The following is a 13,968-nucleotide window of genomic DNA, read 5'->3' as shown; positions in this document are numbered from 1 at the left end:
ACGTAAGGTAGATAGCTAGTGGGAAGCAGCCGCATGGCACAGGGATAACGGCTCAGTGCTTTGTGACCGCCTGGAGGGGTGGGATAGGGAGGGTGGGAGGGAGGGAGACGCAAGAGGGAAGAGATATGGGAACATATGTATATGTATAACTGATCCACTTTGTTATAAAGCAGAAACTAACAAAAAAAAAAATTGAAGCCCGACAAAATTTATAACATGGCCTTGAGAAAGAAGATACAGAGCTTTAAAGATGTCAGGTGTAAATGTTTCTATGGATTAGGGAATGAGTTTTGTTTTTTTTTTTGGCCACCCCACACAGCATGTGGGATCTTAGTTCCCAGACCAGGGATCGAAACCACGCCCCCTGCATTGGAAGCACGGAGTCTTAACCACTGGACCGCCAGGAAGTCCCAGGAATGAGATTTTTAGGTCAACTGCTGAGCAACTGATAGATAAGAAAAGAATGGCCAATTTAATTAGAATAGAACCAAATTCCATAGGATGGGAAGTGAACTGGTGCTTAGTTACAATCTTCTAAAAAATTCTTTTAATATTTTAGAACACTGGAGCTTACAGAAAGAGAAAACTAAGGCTCAGCAATGACCATATGCCTATAAATCAAAATGGCTGCCTGACAAACTAACTGAATTCCCAAATGGTCAAATTCTTTGTGTTTTCCTAGAACAAGACAGCTCCCTTAAGAACTGCCCTTCTGGGACTTCCCTGGTGATCCAGTGGTAAAGAATCCACCTTGCACTGCAGGGGACAGGGGTTAGATCCCTGATCAGGGAACTAAGATGCCACATGCCTCGGGGCAACTAAGCCCACGCACCCCAACTACTGAGCTCGGGCACCTCAACTAGAGAGCCTGTATGCTGCAAACTACAGAGCCCATGTGCTCTGGAGCCTATGTCCCACGCACCACAACTAGAGAGAGAAACCCCACATGCCACGACTAGAGAGAAGCCTGCACGCTGCAAGAGAAGATCCCACATGCCTCAGCGAAGATCCCGTGTGCCGCAACTAAGACCCGATGCAGCCAAAAATAAAATTAAATAAATAAATAATAAATAAATCTTTAAAAAAAAAAAAAAGAACTATCCTTCTAGGGACTTCCCTGGTGGTCCAGTGGTTAAGACTCGGTGCTCCCAATGCAGGCAGCCCGGGTTCGATCCCTGGTCAGGGAACTAGATTCCACGTGCCACAAATAAGAGTCCACATGCCACGACTAAAAGATTCCCATATGCCGCAATGAAGATCTTGCATGCGGCAACAAAGATCCCACATGCCACAACTAAGACCCGGCACAGATGAATAGATATAGATAAAAGAACTGTCCTTCTAAATGATGCAACAGAAACTGCTTCTGAACTTTGAAATAGTAATCTGTGGTTTTTAACCTTTCTGTGTGCCAGTCTGGTGAAGTGTATGATACCCTTCTCAAAATAATGGTTATTTAAAACTTTCGTAACTGAAGGAAATGCTGAATTTCATTTAGAGATTAGTGAAAATAAAGATGGAATGTTTTTCCTATCCAGCTTCACAGACCCCTGAATTTTGAGAGTCCACGGACCCCACTTTAAAAGCCCTGACAGGTTAGTGGAAGGAACCATCAAAGTGGAATTCTTCAGGATGCATCAATTCTGAATTCTTCATTTTTCAGACTTGCATTTGCAAGAACCAAGAGCTCACATACATGTAAGGCTTGCACATCCTAACTTGTCAGCAATTTTCCCCCTTGTTCTACTGTCCTTAATTAATTTCGAGTTATGAATACTGTTTTATAATCACGAGAGACTGAGTATTCAATAACAACACCACAAGAAGAAATACATTTGATTTACTATTATAATTATCATTATTACCAAGTTATGCTTATTGAGGAAAGAGAAGGAAAAATACTAAAAGGCAAAGATAAATGCCATGTCTTAGAAGAATCCAGTGATCAGATACACACCCCTGCACACCAGCAGATCCACAGTGCACATCACTAACTACTGGATCTCAGCCACCCCTGGTTTGCTTTTCCCAAGAGGATGCAAGGCAAGGAAGGACCAGAGCATATTCCTTTTGATTAGCGGAATGACATTTAAGAATAATAACTACTACATGTTGTTTTCTATTTCAATATGGGGAGACAGTTTAAAGTTTTCCAACTCAAAGGGAAGTCCATGGACCAGTAGCATCAGCAGCATCTGAGAACTTGTTAGAAATGCAGAATCAGGCCCGCCTCAGAACAACAGAATCAGAGTCTGCATTTTAACAAGATCCCCAGGTGATTCGTATGCACATTAATGTTTAAGAAGCACTGATTTAAAGCATAAATAGATAAATTAAAACCGCCCTTGGAGGGCTTCCCTGGTGGCGCAGTGATTGAGAGTCCGCCTGCTGATGCAGGGGACACGGGTTCGTGCCCCGGTCCGGGAAGATCCCACATGCCGTGGAGCGGCTGGGCCCGTGAGCCATGGCCGCTGAGCCTGCGCGTCCAGAGCCTGTGCTCCGCAACGGGACAGAAAGAAAAAAAAAAAGGAAAAAACCCCTTGGAAAGGATCACTGAAAGTGTCAGGAACACAGGAAAGACCAGACCGGAAACACTGAAAATAAACTTCATAAATGTTTCTAAAGTTGGCCTTACTCACTTTTAACCACTAGCAGAAAAAAGGCTGTACAGAGCAACCTGTAACCTTTACAGCCCCACATATGTGCAATTTAACAGGGAGACTGCCAGCAAGCTGTAGCATATGACAACACCTCCCAAGATTTATAATGTTAACCCAACCAACTTCATTACAAGGACTTTAGTTCCCAAAGGATTCATGAAGGTGTCATTATATTTTTGAGGTAATGGGAGTAGAAGAATGCAGAAGATGAGATAAGGCAGAGGAAAGATAAATTTTCATCTGATAAAAAAAGATGTATTATTTAAGTAGTTCATTCTTCAAAATACATTACAAATTCCAAAAGCAGTGCTTTATTTCCTTTAAACATAAACCAAAATTGCATTATAACAAACAGCAGAAGAACTGGAGGGCACCCAAATTTCAGATCAGAGGAGTGAAATAATTTGTCCAAGGCTGTAGAACCCAGGTCTTCTAGCTCCCAGGCTCATGTTCTTTCTGCTGCAGCAACTGCTAATTTTATAGCCAAGTATTTGCAACTGCTTTTCTGGTCTAGGGGAATACATATTTGCAAATTATGATTTTCTTCCCATAGGTACTCAGTAAAAAGTCAGTTCACTTTTTTCATTCAAACAGGTTATCTCAACAACACGACATTTTCCAAATACTAAAACCAAAGAAATCCTTATATTTAATAATTCTATGGGGAGGAAAAAAAGTGGTTGTAAATACTGTTAAACAAACTCAACTATGGGCTGGGGGGGGCGGGAGGTGTGTGTCAGCTATATGTTCATTAGAAACCTTACCTCTTACTTGATGCACAGGAATTAGCTTTCCAGCCAGCATATCATAGACATAAAGAACCTTGCTGTGAGTACTCGTGGCTAAAACCTCTTCTCCATTAGCACTAAAACAAGCTTTAAAGATTGGAAACTTTTCCAAATAGATGCTCTGAATCTTAGGATTTGTTTTTCCATCAACCTATAAGGAAGTACAAATATTCCTTTTGATTATTTCCACAGACCATGTAAGTTGATTGTAAACACTTTTCACTACAAGTCTTTTTTTTTTAATTTATTTATTTATTTTTGGCTGCGGTGGGTCTTCGTTGCTGTGCACGGACTTTCTCTAGTTGCAGCGAGTGGGGGCTACTCTTCATTGCAGTGCACGGGCTTCTCATTGTGGTGGCTTCTCTTGTTGTGGAGCAAGGGCTCTAGGCACATGGGTTTCAGTCGTTGTGGCACGTGGACTCAGTAGTTGTGGCTCACGGGCACTAGAGCACAGGCTCAGTAGTTGTGGTGCACAGGCTTAGCTGCTCTGCGGCATGTAGGATCTTCCGGGACCAGGGATCAAACCCATGTCCCCTGCATTGGCAGGCGGATTCTTAACCGCTGTGCCACCAGGGAAGTCCCTACAAGTCTTCATTTAAAAATGCATACCTGGGCTTCCCTAGTGGCACGGTGGTTGAGAGTCCGCCTGCCGATGCAGGGGACACGGGTTCGTGCCCCGGTCCGGGAAGATCCCCCATGCCGCGGAGCGGCTGGGCTCATGAGCCATGGCCGCTGAGCCTGCGCGTCCGGAGCCTGTGCTCCGCAATGGGAGAGGCCACAACAGTGAGAGGCCCACGTACAGAAAAAAAAAAAAAAAAAAAAAAAAAATGCATACCTGGGGCTTCCCTGGTGGCACAGTGTCTTTCCCTGGAAAGACATTTCTAGGGCATCAAGTGAGTAGAAAGGTGCCACTTTAGGTAAGATGGCGAGGAAAGACATTTCTAGGGCGTCATGTGAGCAGAACAGTAAGAATGAGGGTTTCCCTGGTGGCGCAGTGGTTGAGAGTCCACCCGCCGATGCAGGGGACGTGGGTTTGTGCCCCGGTCCGGGAAGATCCCACATGCCATGGAGCGGCTAGGACCGTGAGCCATGGCCACTGAGCCTGCGCGTCCGGAGCCTGTGCTCCGCAACGGGAGAGGCCACAACAGTGAGAGGCCCGGGTACCGCAGAAAAAAAAAAAAAATGCATACCTGAAATAGCGATACAGCATTATCTAGGCCAGCGACCATCACAACCTGTGCACGAGGATGGAACTGCACAGACGAGATCCGAGCAGTAGTAGGACGTTCAGCATTAGCCTGCTGGCAGTGCTTCATCTACAGAAAAATAAAGCTGGAATTTTATCAATTCGAATGGGTTAACATTATTTTCTCTAAAGCATGAAGACACTATAAAGTAGTTTACAATGCAGAAGAAAGTGCATTGGAAGAGTAACCAGAAGACCACAGCTCTGCTACCAACTAGTATTCTAGTACAGTGCTTTACCATACAAGAATCCATTTTTCGGGGGCTTCCACTACATTGAAAATGCAATTACATAAAAAACACAGTATCGTATGATGTTTTCTTTGTAACCCCTGAAGATAAATTTTTGTGGTGACTACATTTTCAATGGAGGTGAATTCACCCTATGAGGAGCTAAATGAATTATCTGCACAGGGTGGGGAGAGACAGAATCACTCTGTCTAATAATTTACCATAATAAGGTCCCCTCTCACCATCTAAATTCGCATGCTACCCTTTTATAATGGGGAAAATTATGTCAAAGAGAGAACTGTTCATTTGGCATATATTTAACTGAAGCAAGTGCTGGGTAGGCACTTGGTTACCACAATGAACAAGTGAGACACAGTGATGAGTTAGACAGTAACTAGAGTAAGCCACTTCAGATAGGATGGCAAGGAAAGACATTTCTAGGGCATCATGTGAGCAGAAAGGTGCCACTTTAGGTAAGATGGTGAGGAAAGACATTTCTAGGGCGTCATGTGAGCAGAAAAGTAAGAATGAAGGCTTCGCTGGTGGCGCAGTGGTTGAGAGTCCGCCTGCCGATGCAGGGGACGTGGGTTCGTGCCCCGGTCTGGTAAGATCCCACATGCCGCGGAGCGGCTGGGCCCGTGAGCCACGGCCGCTGAGCCTGCGCGTCCGGAGCCGGTGCTCCACAACGGGAGAGGCCACAACAGTGAGAGGCCCGCGTACCGGGGGAAAAAAAAAAAAAAAAAAAGTAAGAATGAGTTGGCCACTGGCAGTGCTTAAAGAACACATGGAGGGATAAGCAAGAGCAAAGGTTCAGGGGCAAGAAAGAACTTGGCATGTGCAAGAAACAGAAAGAAGGCCTGTGTGGCATGAGTAAGGAATAAGAGGAAAAGGCATCAGATGAAGTTGAAGACATCGGCAAAGGCCAGATCCTGTGAAGGGTAGTGTAGACTATGGCAAGGAATTCAGAAGTTTTCAAAGAGCAATGAAAAGTGACAGGACATGATGTTTTATTTTTAAAAGATCCCTCAGGCTACTATAGGAAGAACAGTTTAGGAAGAAGGAAAGTGGAAGTGGAGAGTCTAGCCACAAAGCTGTTGCTATGCACTGGGCGAGAGATGAGAGCAGCATGAACAAGGCTGGTGCCAACAGAAGGAACAAGAAATGCAAAAGGAGGAATCAAACAACATTCCTAAAAAATTCCTGGGAACGTAATTTAATCTTGTGTTTGCAAAAGGTAAAAAACCTAACACAAATATTTACCAAGGCAAAACGATAGCAAGCACATTTAATCCCACAGATTACAGGAATCCATACATTTGTAACTGGGAAGTATATTGGATTTCAGAGGTAATTAGTTGGATTGACCCAATTTTAGTGATTCTCACCTTTAAGATTCCTTTAGGAAGAGAGGTTGATGTGGATATGAAATTCCCAGTCCTTTGCAACAAATCATCTTCATCCTCTTCACTTTCATCTAAGTCAAACAAACCCATAGGCTGATCTTCAGAATCAATGAGATGGCCATTACCTATCCCAAACATTTATATTTCAAACTTCAACTCCCCTCCCAGTCTCCCAACCTCAATCGTTTTATTTAAGCTGCAATTGGTAAAAGTAAAACAGCAAAATAAATTTGAAGGAGAGGAAAACGATGACAAGACCTCCATGTATATGGTTAAAATCAACGCCTGACTCTGGAACAAAAGACACGCATTCACTACAGTGACTAAAACAACATGAAATGAAGATGAAACGGAGTCAGCATTTAATTTAAAAAGAGAAACTCGTAACAGTGGCAAGATGGGCAACAGGATGAACAGCAGATCTAGCTTAACAACTCACAGGAAAAAGAACTAGAACTTTTAGCTGACTGAAAGAACAATGCCAGCAAACTGTGTATCAAAACTTCCAAGAGAGGTAATAGGGCTGCTTTTCCCCTGGAGATGACTGACGATTCTAGTAAAGAAAGCTGAGAAGCTAAGCAGAGTGTTTAAAACACTTGTAGGGTTAAGAGAGCAAAAACTAGTACCAAAAGCCCTCTAAGGTTCCTAAGGAGTCTGGTAAACCACCAGGCTCTGGATTGTTGCCACAAAAGGCTATACATAAAATTAAAGGTGAAATCAAAGAATTACGAGAAAATCTCCCAAGAATGGAAACCCAGCACTGAATTCTCACACTCTCTCACTAGAATAAGATGTTCTAGGATTGCTAGTGCCCACTGCCCAACCACCTACCCAAAAACAAACATACAAATTCTCTGGAGAAAGATACCATTGTCCTAGATCTCTAGTTAATCAATACTATTTCTCATATACAATGCCCACCACTCAATGACATATAACCAGGTAAATAATGACAAGATAAGATAACTGAAAACCTAAAGAAAAACAAACAATCCTCACAGGAGATCTAGATAATGAAGTTATCAGACATAAAATTTTTAAATATTACATTTAAAACTCATAGAAAAAGAGATCAGGTCTGTGGTTACCAGAGATGGAGGGTAACATGAGGGGAACTGGATGAAGACAGTCAAAAGGTACCAACTTCCAGTTATAAGAAATAAGTACTAGGGATATAATGTACAACGTGATAAATATAACTCTGCTGTATGTTATATATGAAAGGTGTTGACAGTAAATCCTAAGACTTCTCACCACAAGAAAAAATACTTCTTTCCTACTTCTTTAATTTTTATCTATTTTTATCATGAGATGATGGATGTTCACTGAACTTATTGAGGTAATCATTTCATGATGTATGTAAGTCAAATCATTATACTGTGCACCTTAAACTTATACAGTGCTCTATGTCAATTATATCTCAGTAAACCTGGAAGGAGGGCTTCCCTGGTGGCACAGTGGTTGAGAGTCCACCTGCCAATGCAGGGGTCACGGGTTCGTGCCCCGGTCTGGGAGGATCCCACATGCCGTGGAGTGGCTGGGCCCGTGAGCCATGGCCGCTGAGCCTGTGCATTCGAAGCCTGTGCTCCGCAACGGGAGAGGCCACAACAGTGAGAGGCCCGCGTACTGCAAAAAAAAAAAAAACTGGAAGGAAAAATAATAATAAAAAATAAAATAAAAAATTTATGTTTAACATATTAGAGATAATGAAAGGCAAGACTCAGAATTAAGCCAGAGAACTAGACTATTAAAAAAAAAAGAACCAAATGGAAATTCTAGAACTGAAAAACAGTAATTAAAACTAACACCCCAGTGGATGGTGTTAACAGGATATCAAAATTACCTGAAGAGAGAATTAGTGGTCTGGAAAAAGGATCAGAAAAAAATATCCAGACTAAAGTACAGAAAGCAGAAAGACAGAAGATACAGAAAAGAACACAGTCTACAGCCATACCACCCTGAATGCACCTAATCTCATCAGAAAAGAACAAAGAATGTTTTAAAAAAATTTTTAACATACATGTAATTGGTATCCCAGAAGGAAAGAAAGAATGGAACAAAAACAACGTGTGAAGAGATAACAGGCAAGAATTTCCAAAACTTAGAAAAGACATGCAGCCAGATTCAACAGCACCTATGAAGACCAAGCAGAATACAAAGCAAGCTAAAAACACTGAATACTGCGGCAGAGGGCTGGGGGGTGGGGGGTGGGGGTGAATAAACTGACAAAACAGCAACAATAAAACTCCATAATATTAAGGAATTACTACTGATTTCTGAAGGTGTATGATAATAGCATTATAGCTGTGTTTAAAGGGAGGAGTACTTCTCTTTCAAAGATGCTCAATCTAGGGACTTCCCTGGTGGTCCAGTGGTTAAGACCCCGTGCTTCCACTGTAGGGGGCACAGGTTCAATCCCTGGTCAGGGAACCTGCATGCCAGTGGGCCAGTGCGGGGGGCGGGGGGGAAGGTAATTCAGGAAAAAAAAAAAAGATAATCTAGTATTTACAGATAAAAACAAATAATATGTTGGAGATAACCGTGAAGCTGGGTTGTAGTCACCACTCCGTCAATAAGTATACCTTGGACAAGTCACTTCTATCTTTTTGAACTTTACTACTGTCATATGTACAATTAAGGCATTAGACTTGGATATCCCAGATAGTAACAGACTGGCTAACTGTTGACCTAATTCATTTCCTTTTTCTCCTGGGCACAAAGACAAACTATATTTCCTCGTATTGCATGCAGTTAGTGTGGCCTCATGACTGAGTTCTGGCCAATAAAATGTAGGTGAGTATCACGTAGCACTTCCAGGACAGGACAATAAAAACTTCCCTTGGTGACTTCTCTCTCTTCTCCTATAAGTCAACTGGTGGTCAATATCCTAGGCAACATTGGAAGAGCCACCCTGAAGATGGCAGAACGTCTATAAACTTGGGTTCCTTAAGTAGAGCATCACCTTCTCACCACCTCAATTGTACTCATAGGAAAAAAAACAATTCTACTGGATTAAGCCACTGGAATCTGGGAGATTTCCTGCTTCAATGTCAGCATAAACCTAATCTATATCTAAACTGCTGTAGTTCTATGAATCCAATATTCTAAAATGGATAATAAAATTATATTTCATCCAGGAAGGTAAACTGATGACCGAGGTTTATAATTATGCCATGTAAAAAAAAGTGACAGGATGGGACTTCCCTGGTGGTCCAGTGGTTAAGACTCCACGCTCCCAATGCAGTGGGCATGGGTTCGATCCCTGGCCTGGGAACTAGGATCCCACATGCTGCGTGGGGCGGCCAAAAAAAAAAAAAACAGTGACAGGACAAGATGATTAACATATTTTAAAAAACCTGGAAAGACATTTCTCAAATAACAGAAGACTTTTATATGAAAGAGAGATAAGATTATATCTCTTCGAAAGGTAGGACTACAGTGTAGGGAGGCTAAATTTCAACAGTAAAAAAATTACAATTAGTTTTTAAAGAGAAGAAGAAAAGAGGAAGAAATAGTCTAATAAAGAGCACAACATTATTTGAAATATTTAAGCAGAGGCTAAATTATCATCAAACAGATGTTATAGAGAAGTTTCTTGCAGCAGATAAAGTCGGGCTACATCACTAAGAGTCCTTCAACCTCTAAAAGTATCTGGTTGGAAACCAGAAGGTAAGTTTCTACTTAATAACAGATTGAGTTTTCTAACAGAATTATATAAAACTGGCTCCTTGTAAGGGCTCTCTATACGTGAATACCATGAAGACTGACATGGGTGGGGAGATGGGAGGGAGAGGTGATGATGATAATCAAACAGAGGTTCATCAGATACCAAAGATGCTAAGAAAGGAGCTCCTGTATTACAATGGGAGGATATACTCTGGAGTTCCTCAAGAATTTCAGAAGTCAATTCCAAGGCTAAAATTTATAACTCCAAGAACTCAAATCAGATCGTGGCCAAACCATCCATATAAATAATATCTAAACTCAAAGATCTAAACAGCAGAAAACAGTTTTGGTACAAGTCAAACTTAAAATCTGCAGCTGAAAAATAGGATTTTAGAAAGTGAATAATCATCTGGGCCTAAACTGAAATGTGCTCCTTAGAAAGACATTCCATTTCCTAGTGGATAGCTAGATCAGCTGCTCATGTCTTTGGAAGGGGCTCTGAATCAAGAAATAACACTACTACTTATTTTTTACTTAATCTATGCCATAATGTAACACAGTTCTGTTGAGGAAAAACATCATAAAATCCATCCATTATTGTCTCTACAAGTAAAGAATATGCTACTAAGTACCTCTTACACTATTGTAGAAGAGCTTCCTTCAGAGAAATGATAGACTTCAAAACCAGACATAAAAAAAAAAAAAAGACATATTTCAAACACCAGGTTTTAACAAGCCTCGTGGGAAACCTCAAACAATAACAGAACAGGAAAAGGAATCTATTTACCAACTTAAACAGAGGTGTCAACACTCACCATCTGAAGATGTTTTCCGCTTACTGGTTTCTGCCCAGGCAGGTACTCCCCCCATGGCATGCTGGAATCTAAGCAAAAATGTAAAAATAAAATTTTGTAGTGACCACTGTATTTATATAGAGTTTAATACATTTCAAGAATATAGGTCAGAGCATGAATAGAATCTCTTCCAAAGAAGTTATCATCTTTCAGAACAGAAGGGCTACTCACACAGGATAGTCCTAAATTGGTAATAACCACCTGGATACATATTTGTTGTTATTTATTTACATCTAGTTACACAGTTGTCTTATTTGCACATATCAACACACCAGATGTGGTGACTAAGTAAAGAAATAGAAATCTCTTTGTGGTTATACATCAATGCTATAGTACACAGAGTACACAAAAGAATACTAGAACATGTCTGAGAGAAAACAACCAGATTGGTAAAATAAACAAAACTTCATCATATATCCTTTGCATAAAATGGGAGCATTTCATCCTGGAAAAAGTAAGCTTCAGGAGAAGCATGACAGTTATACTCTGAAGGGCTGGTATTTGGAAGCCAGAAAAGAATCTTTCTGTTTAATGCAGAATCACAGACAAGCCCACCAAACTAAGCCCACTAGCCATAAGTAACTAGAAAACTGGACAAAATATGTGAAACTATTTTCAGAAATTGGACAACAGGCAACATAGGACTATGATCTCTAAGAGAAGAAAAATAACAAGGTGAGCAATGCCATTACTGGAATTTTCCCCTCAAGGCATTTTTATAAGACCCTGACACAGAAACAAGGAGAAAAAGATCAGACTTGAAAGAGGCTGAAACAACACAAATTTGAGGGGCAGTCAACTGTAGAAGAAAAAGAGAAAGAGCTCCAGAAATCTGCACAGGGGTCCACAGACACTTCTTCTGAATACTAAACTGCACACTCATAGGATGAAACTCCATGAGGTCAAGCAAAGAACTACTAAGATCCCACATGACTTGCGGCCAAAAGGGGCCTGTACTACTAAGATCCCACATGCCTTGAGGCCAAGGGGTCTGTAAGTTGCACAGAACCAAAACTCACACATTTGAGTTCAACCAGTCAGAGGAAGGGTCCTTACTGAACACGCAGGGCATTCAGGAGAGATCCCAGGAAGGTCATAACTTAAAAATGGGGCTAAACCAACCTAGAATAAATGCTACTGTAGAAGAAAGCTAAAAACAAATCATGAAAGGATCAAAGTGATTTCCAAGTCAATTAATTGCCTGCCAAGGCAAAGTTCAACACACATTAAAAGCAAAAAACAAAATCCACACACTGAACAACATTCACACTGCCCAGAATCCAATCAAAATTACTAGATATACAGAGAAGCAGAAAAACATGAACCATAACCAGAAGAAAAAGCAGTCAACAGAAACAGAAATGACTGACCTGACAGAATTAGCACACAAGGACTTTAAAATAGCTAAAAAGGAACAAAATTGTGCCATTTGCAGAGATGTGGATGGACCTAGAGACTGTCATACAGAGTGAAGTAAGTCAGAAAGAGAAAGACAAATACCGTATGCTAACACATATATATGGAATCTAAAAAAAAAAAAAGGTTCTGAAGAACGTAGAGGCAAGACAGGAATAAAGACGCAGACAGAGAATGGACTTGAGGACACGGGGAGGGGGAAGGGTAAGCTTAGACAAAGTGAGAGAGTGGCATGGACATATATACACTACCAAATGTAAAACAGACAGCTAGTGGGAAGCAGCCATATAGCACAGGGAGATCAGCTCGGTGCTTTGTGTCCACCTAGAGGGGTGGGATAGGGAGGGTGGGAAGGAGATGCAAGAGGGAGGAGATGTGGGGATATATGTATAGCTGATTTGTTATACAGCAGAAACTAACACACCATTGTAAAGCATTTATACTGCAATAAAGATGTTAAAAAAATAATATCATTGATTATATTTAAATGGCAGGATTACAGGTTTTTTCCAAAGTTTTTTGTACTTGTATTCCTTCTCAGGCCCCCATACTAAAACTTAATCATGTCTTCCAAGAACAATGCTCTTCCAATTCAAAATGGAAATCTGACTACCCAAGAAGCCAAAGACTGAGCAAATCAAAATCAAATACTGGTTATAAATACATCTTGGCAAACCTATAAAAAAGGACACTTACTCTTCCTTAAGTCTCTTTTGAAGCTCATCTTTTGAAAGTTTATTTTCACTGGCATTTTTCATCATATCTTTCCGAAAACGATTGTTCATCATGTCAACCCTATAAAAAAAACAGAAAACAGCATGCTTTCAATAACTTAAAGAATCAACATAAATAGTTGCTGCCTTTAGTATTTTGAGCAAACAACATAGATCAAGATTTATAAGATGTGGAACATCTCCAATGCACATTCTCCATTCTTCCCGAAACAAAAAGGAATCTCCAATATTTCGGATCATCTAGTTTACCCTTTGAAGAGTTATTTCAAATTCACAATTACTTATCTAGACACAGCTTATGCCATTCACCAAAATAAATTCCAGGTAAATCAGAGTTAAATACAAAAAAACAAAAAACAAAAAAAACCAAAACCCAAACCTTAAAATACTGTGAAGGAAAAATACAGGCAAATATTTCTCTCTCTCTGAACAACTTTTTACTAAAAACAACAGCAAAGAAAAAAAAAAAAAAAAGGAAAAGTGTCATAGACTTCACTACATCAACATTAAAATATTCTGTGCATCAGACAACATTAAAACAAACTTAAAGGCAAACAAAAAGCTAGATAATGTGCAATAAATTTGACATATAAAGGTTTGAAATTCTCAATATGCAAGGAGCTGATATACTAAAATCATTAATAAACAGTCTCATCTGCCATTTGCAACAACATGGATGACCCTGGAGGACGTCAAGCTAAGTGAAATAAAACAGACATCAAAGAGAAGTACTGCATAATCTCACTTAAATGTGGAATCTTTAAAGAGTAGAATACGTAGAAGCGAAGAGCAGAATGATGGTTACCAGGGGTGAGAAGGTAGAGGAAATAGGGAGATGTTGGTTAAAGGGTACAAAGCTGCAGTTACGTAGCATGACTGCAGTTAATGACAATATTGTACGCTGGAAATTAGCTAAGGGAGTAGATTTCAGGGGCTCTCACCACAAATAAAAATGGTAACCATCTGAAGAA

The 13,968-nt window shown here is 40.6% G+C and overlaps 1 protein-coding gene across 2 annotated transcripts in view; it reads right to left on the bottom strand.

Annotated features, from left to right (window-relative positions):
• The window catches only part of UTP18 (UTP18 small subunit processome component), a 39,980-nt gene that overhangs the window by 22,556 nt on the left and 3,456 nt on the right, over window positions 1-13,968 (bottom strand). For both annotated transcript variants that reach the window (XR_014326975.1, XM_082861229.1), the window contains exons 3-7: window positions 12,960-13,058; window positions 10,809-10,876; window positions 6,310-6,398; window positions 4,639-4,764; window positions 3,425-3,599 (exon numbers count right to left, since the gene is read on the bottom strand). Coding sequence is in view for 1 of the 2 variants with exons in the window: in XM_082861229.1 (XP_082717355.1) it covers window positions 3,425-3,599; window positions 4,639-4,764; window positions 6,310-6,398; window positions 10,809-10,876; window positions 12,960-13,058 (557 nt within the window). In the remaining variant the exon portion in view is untranslated. The remainder of the gene's footprint in view (window positions 1-3,424; window positions 3,600-4,638; window positions 4,765-6,309; window positions 6,399-10,808; window positions 10,877-12,959; window positions 13,059-13,968) is intronic.

Source organism: Leucopleurus acutus (genome assembly GCF_964270905.1).
Source record: "Leucopleurus acutus genome assembly, chromosome: 19".
Lineage (NCBI taxonomy): Eukaryota > Metazoa > Chordata > Mammalia > Artiodactyla > Delphinidae > Leucopleurus > Leucopleurus acutus.
The sequence above is the reverse complement of the archived record's forward strand: the minus strand, read 5'-3'. Positions and strand labels throughout refer to the sequence as shown.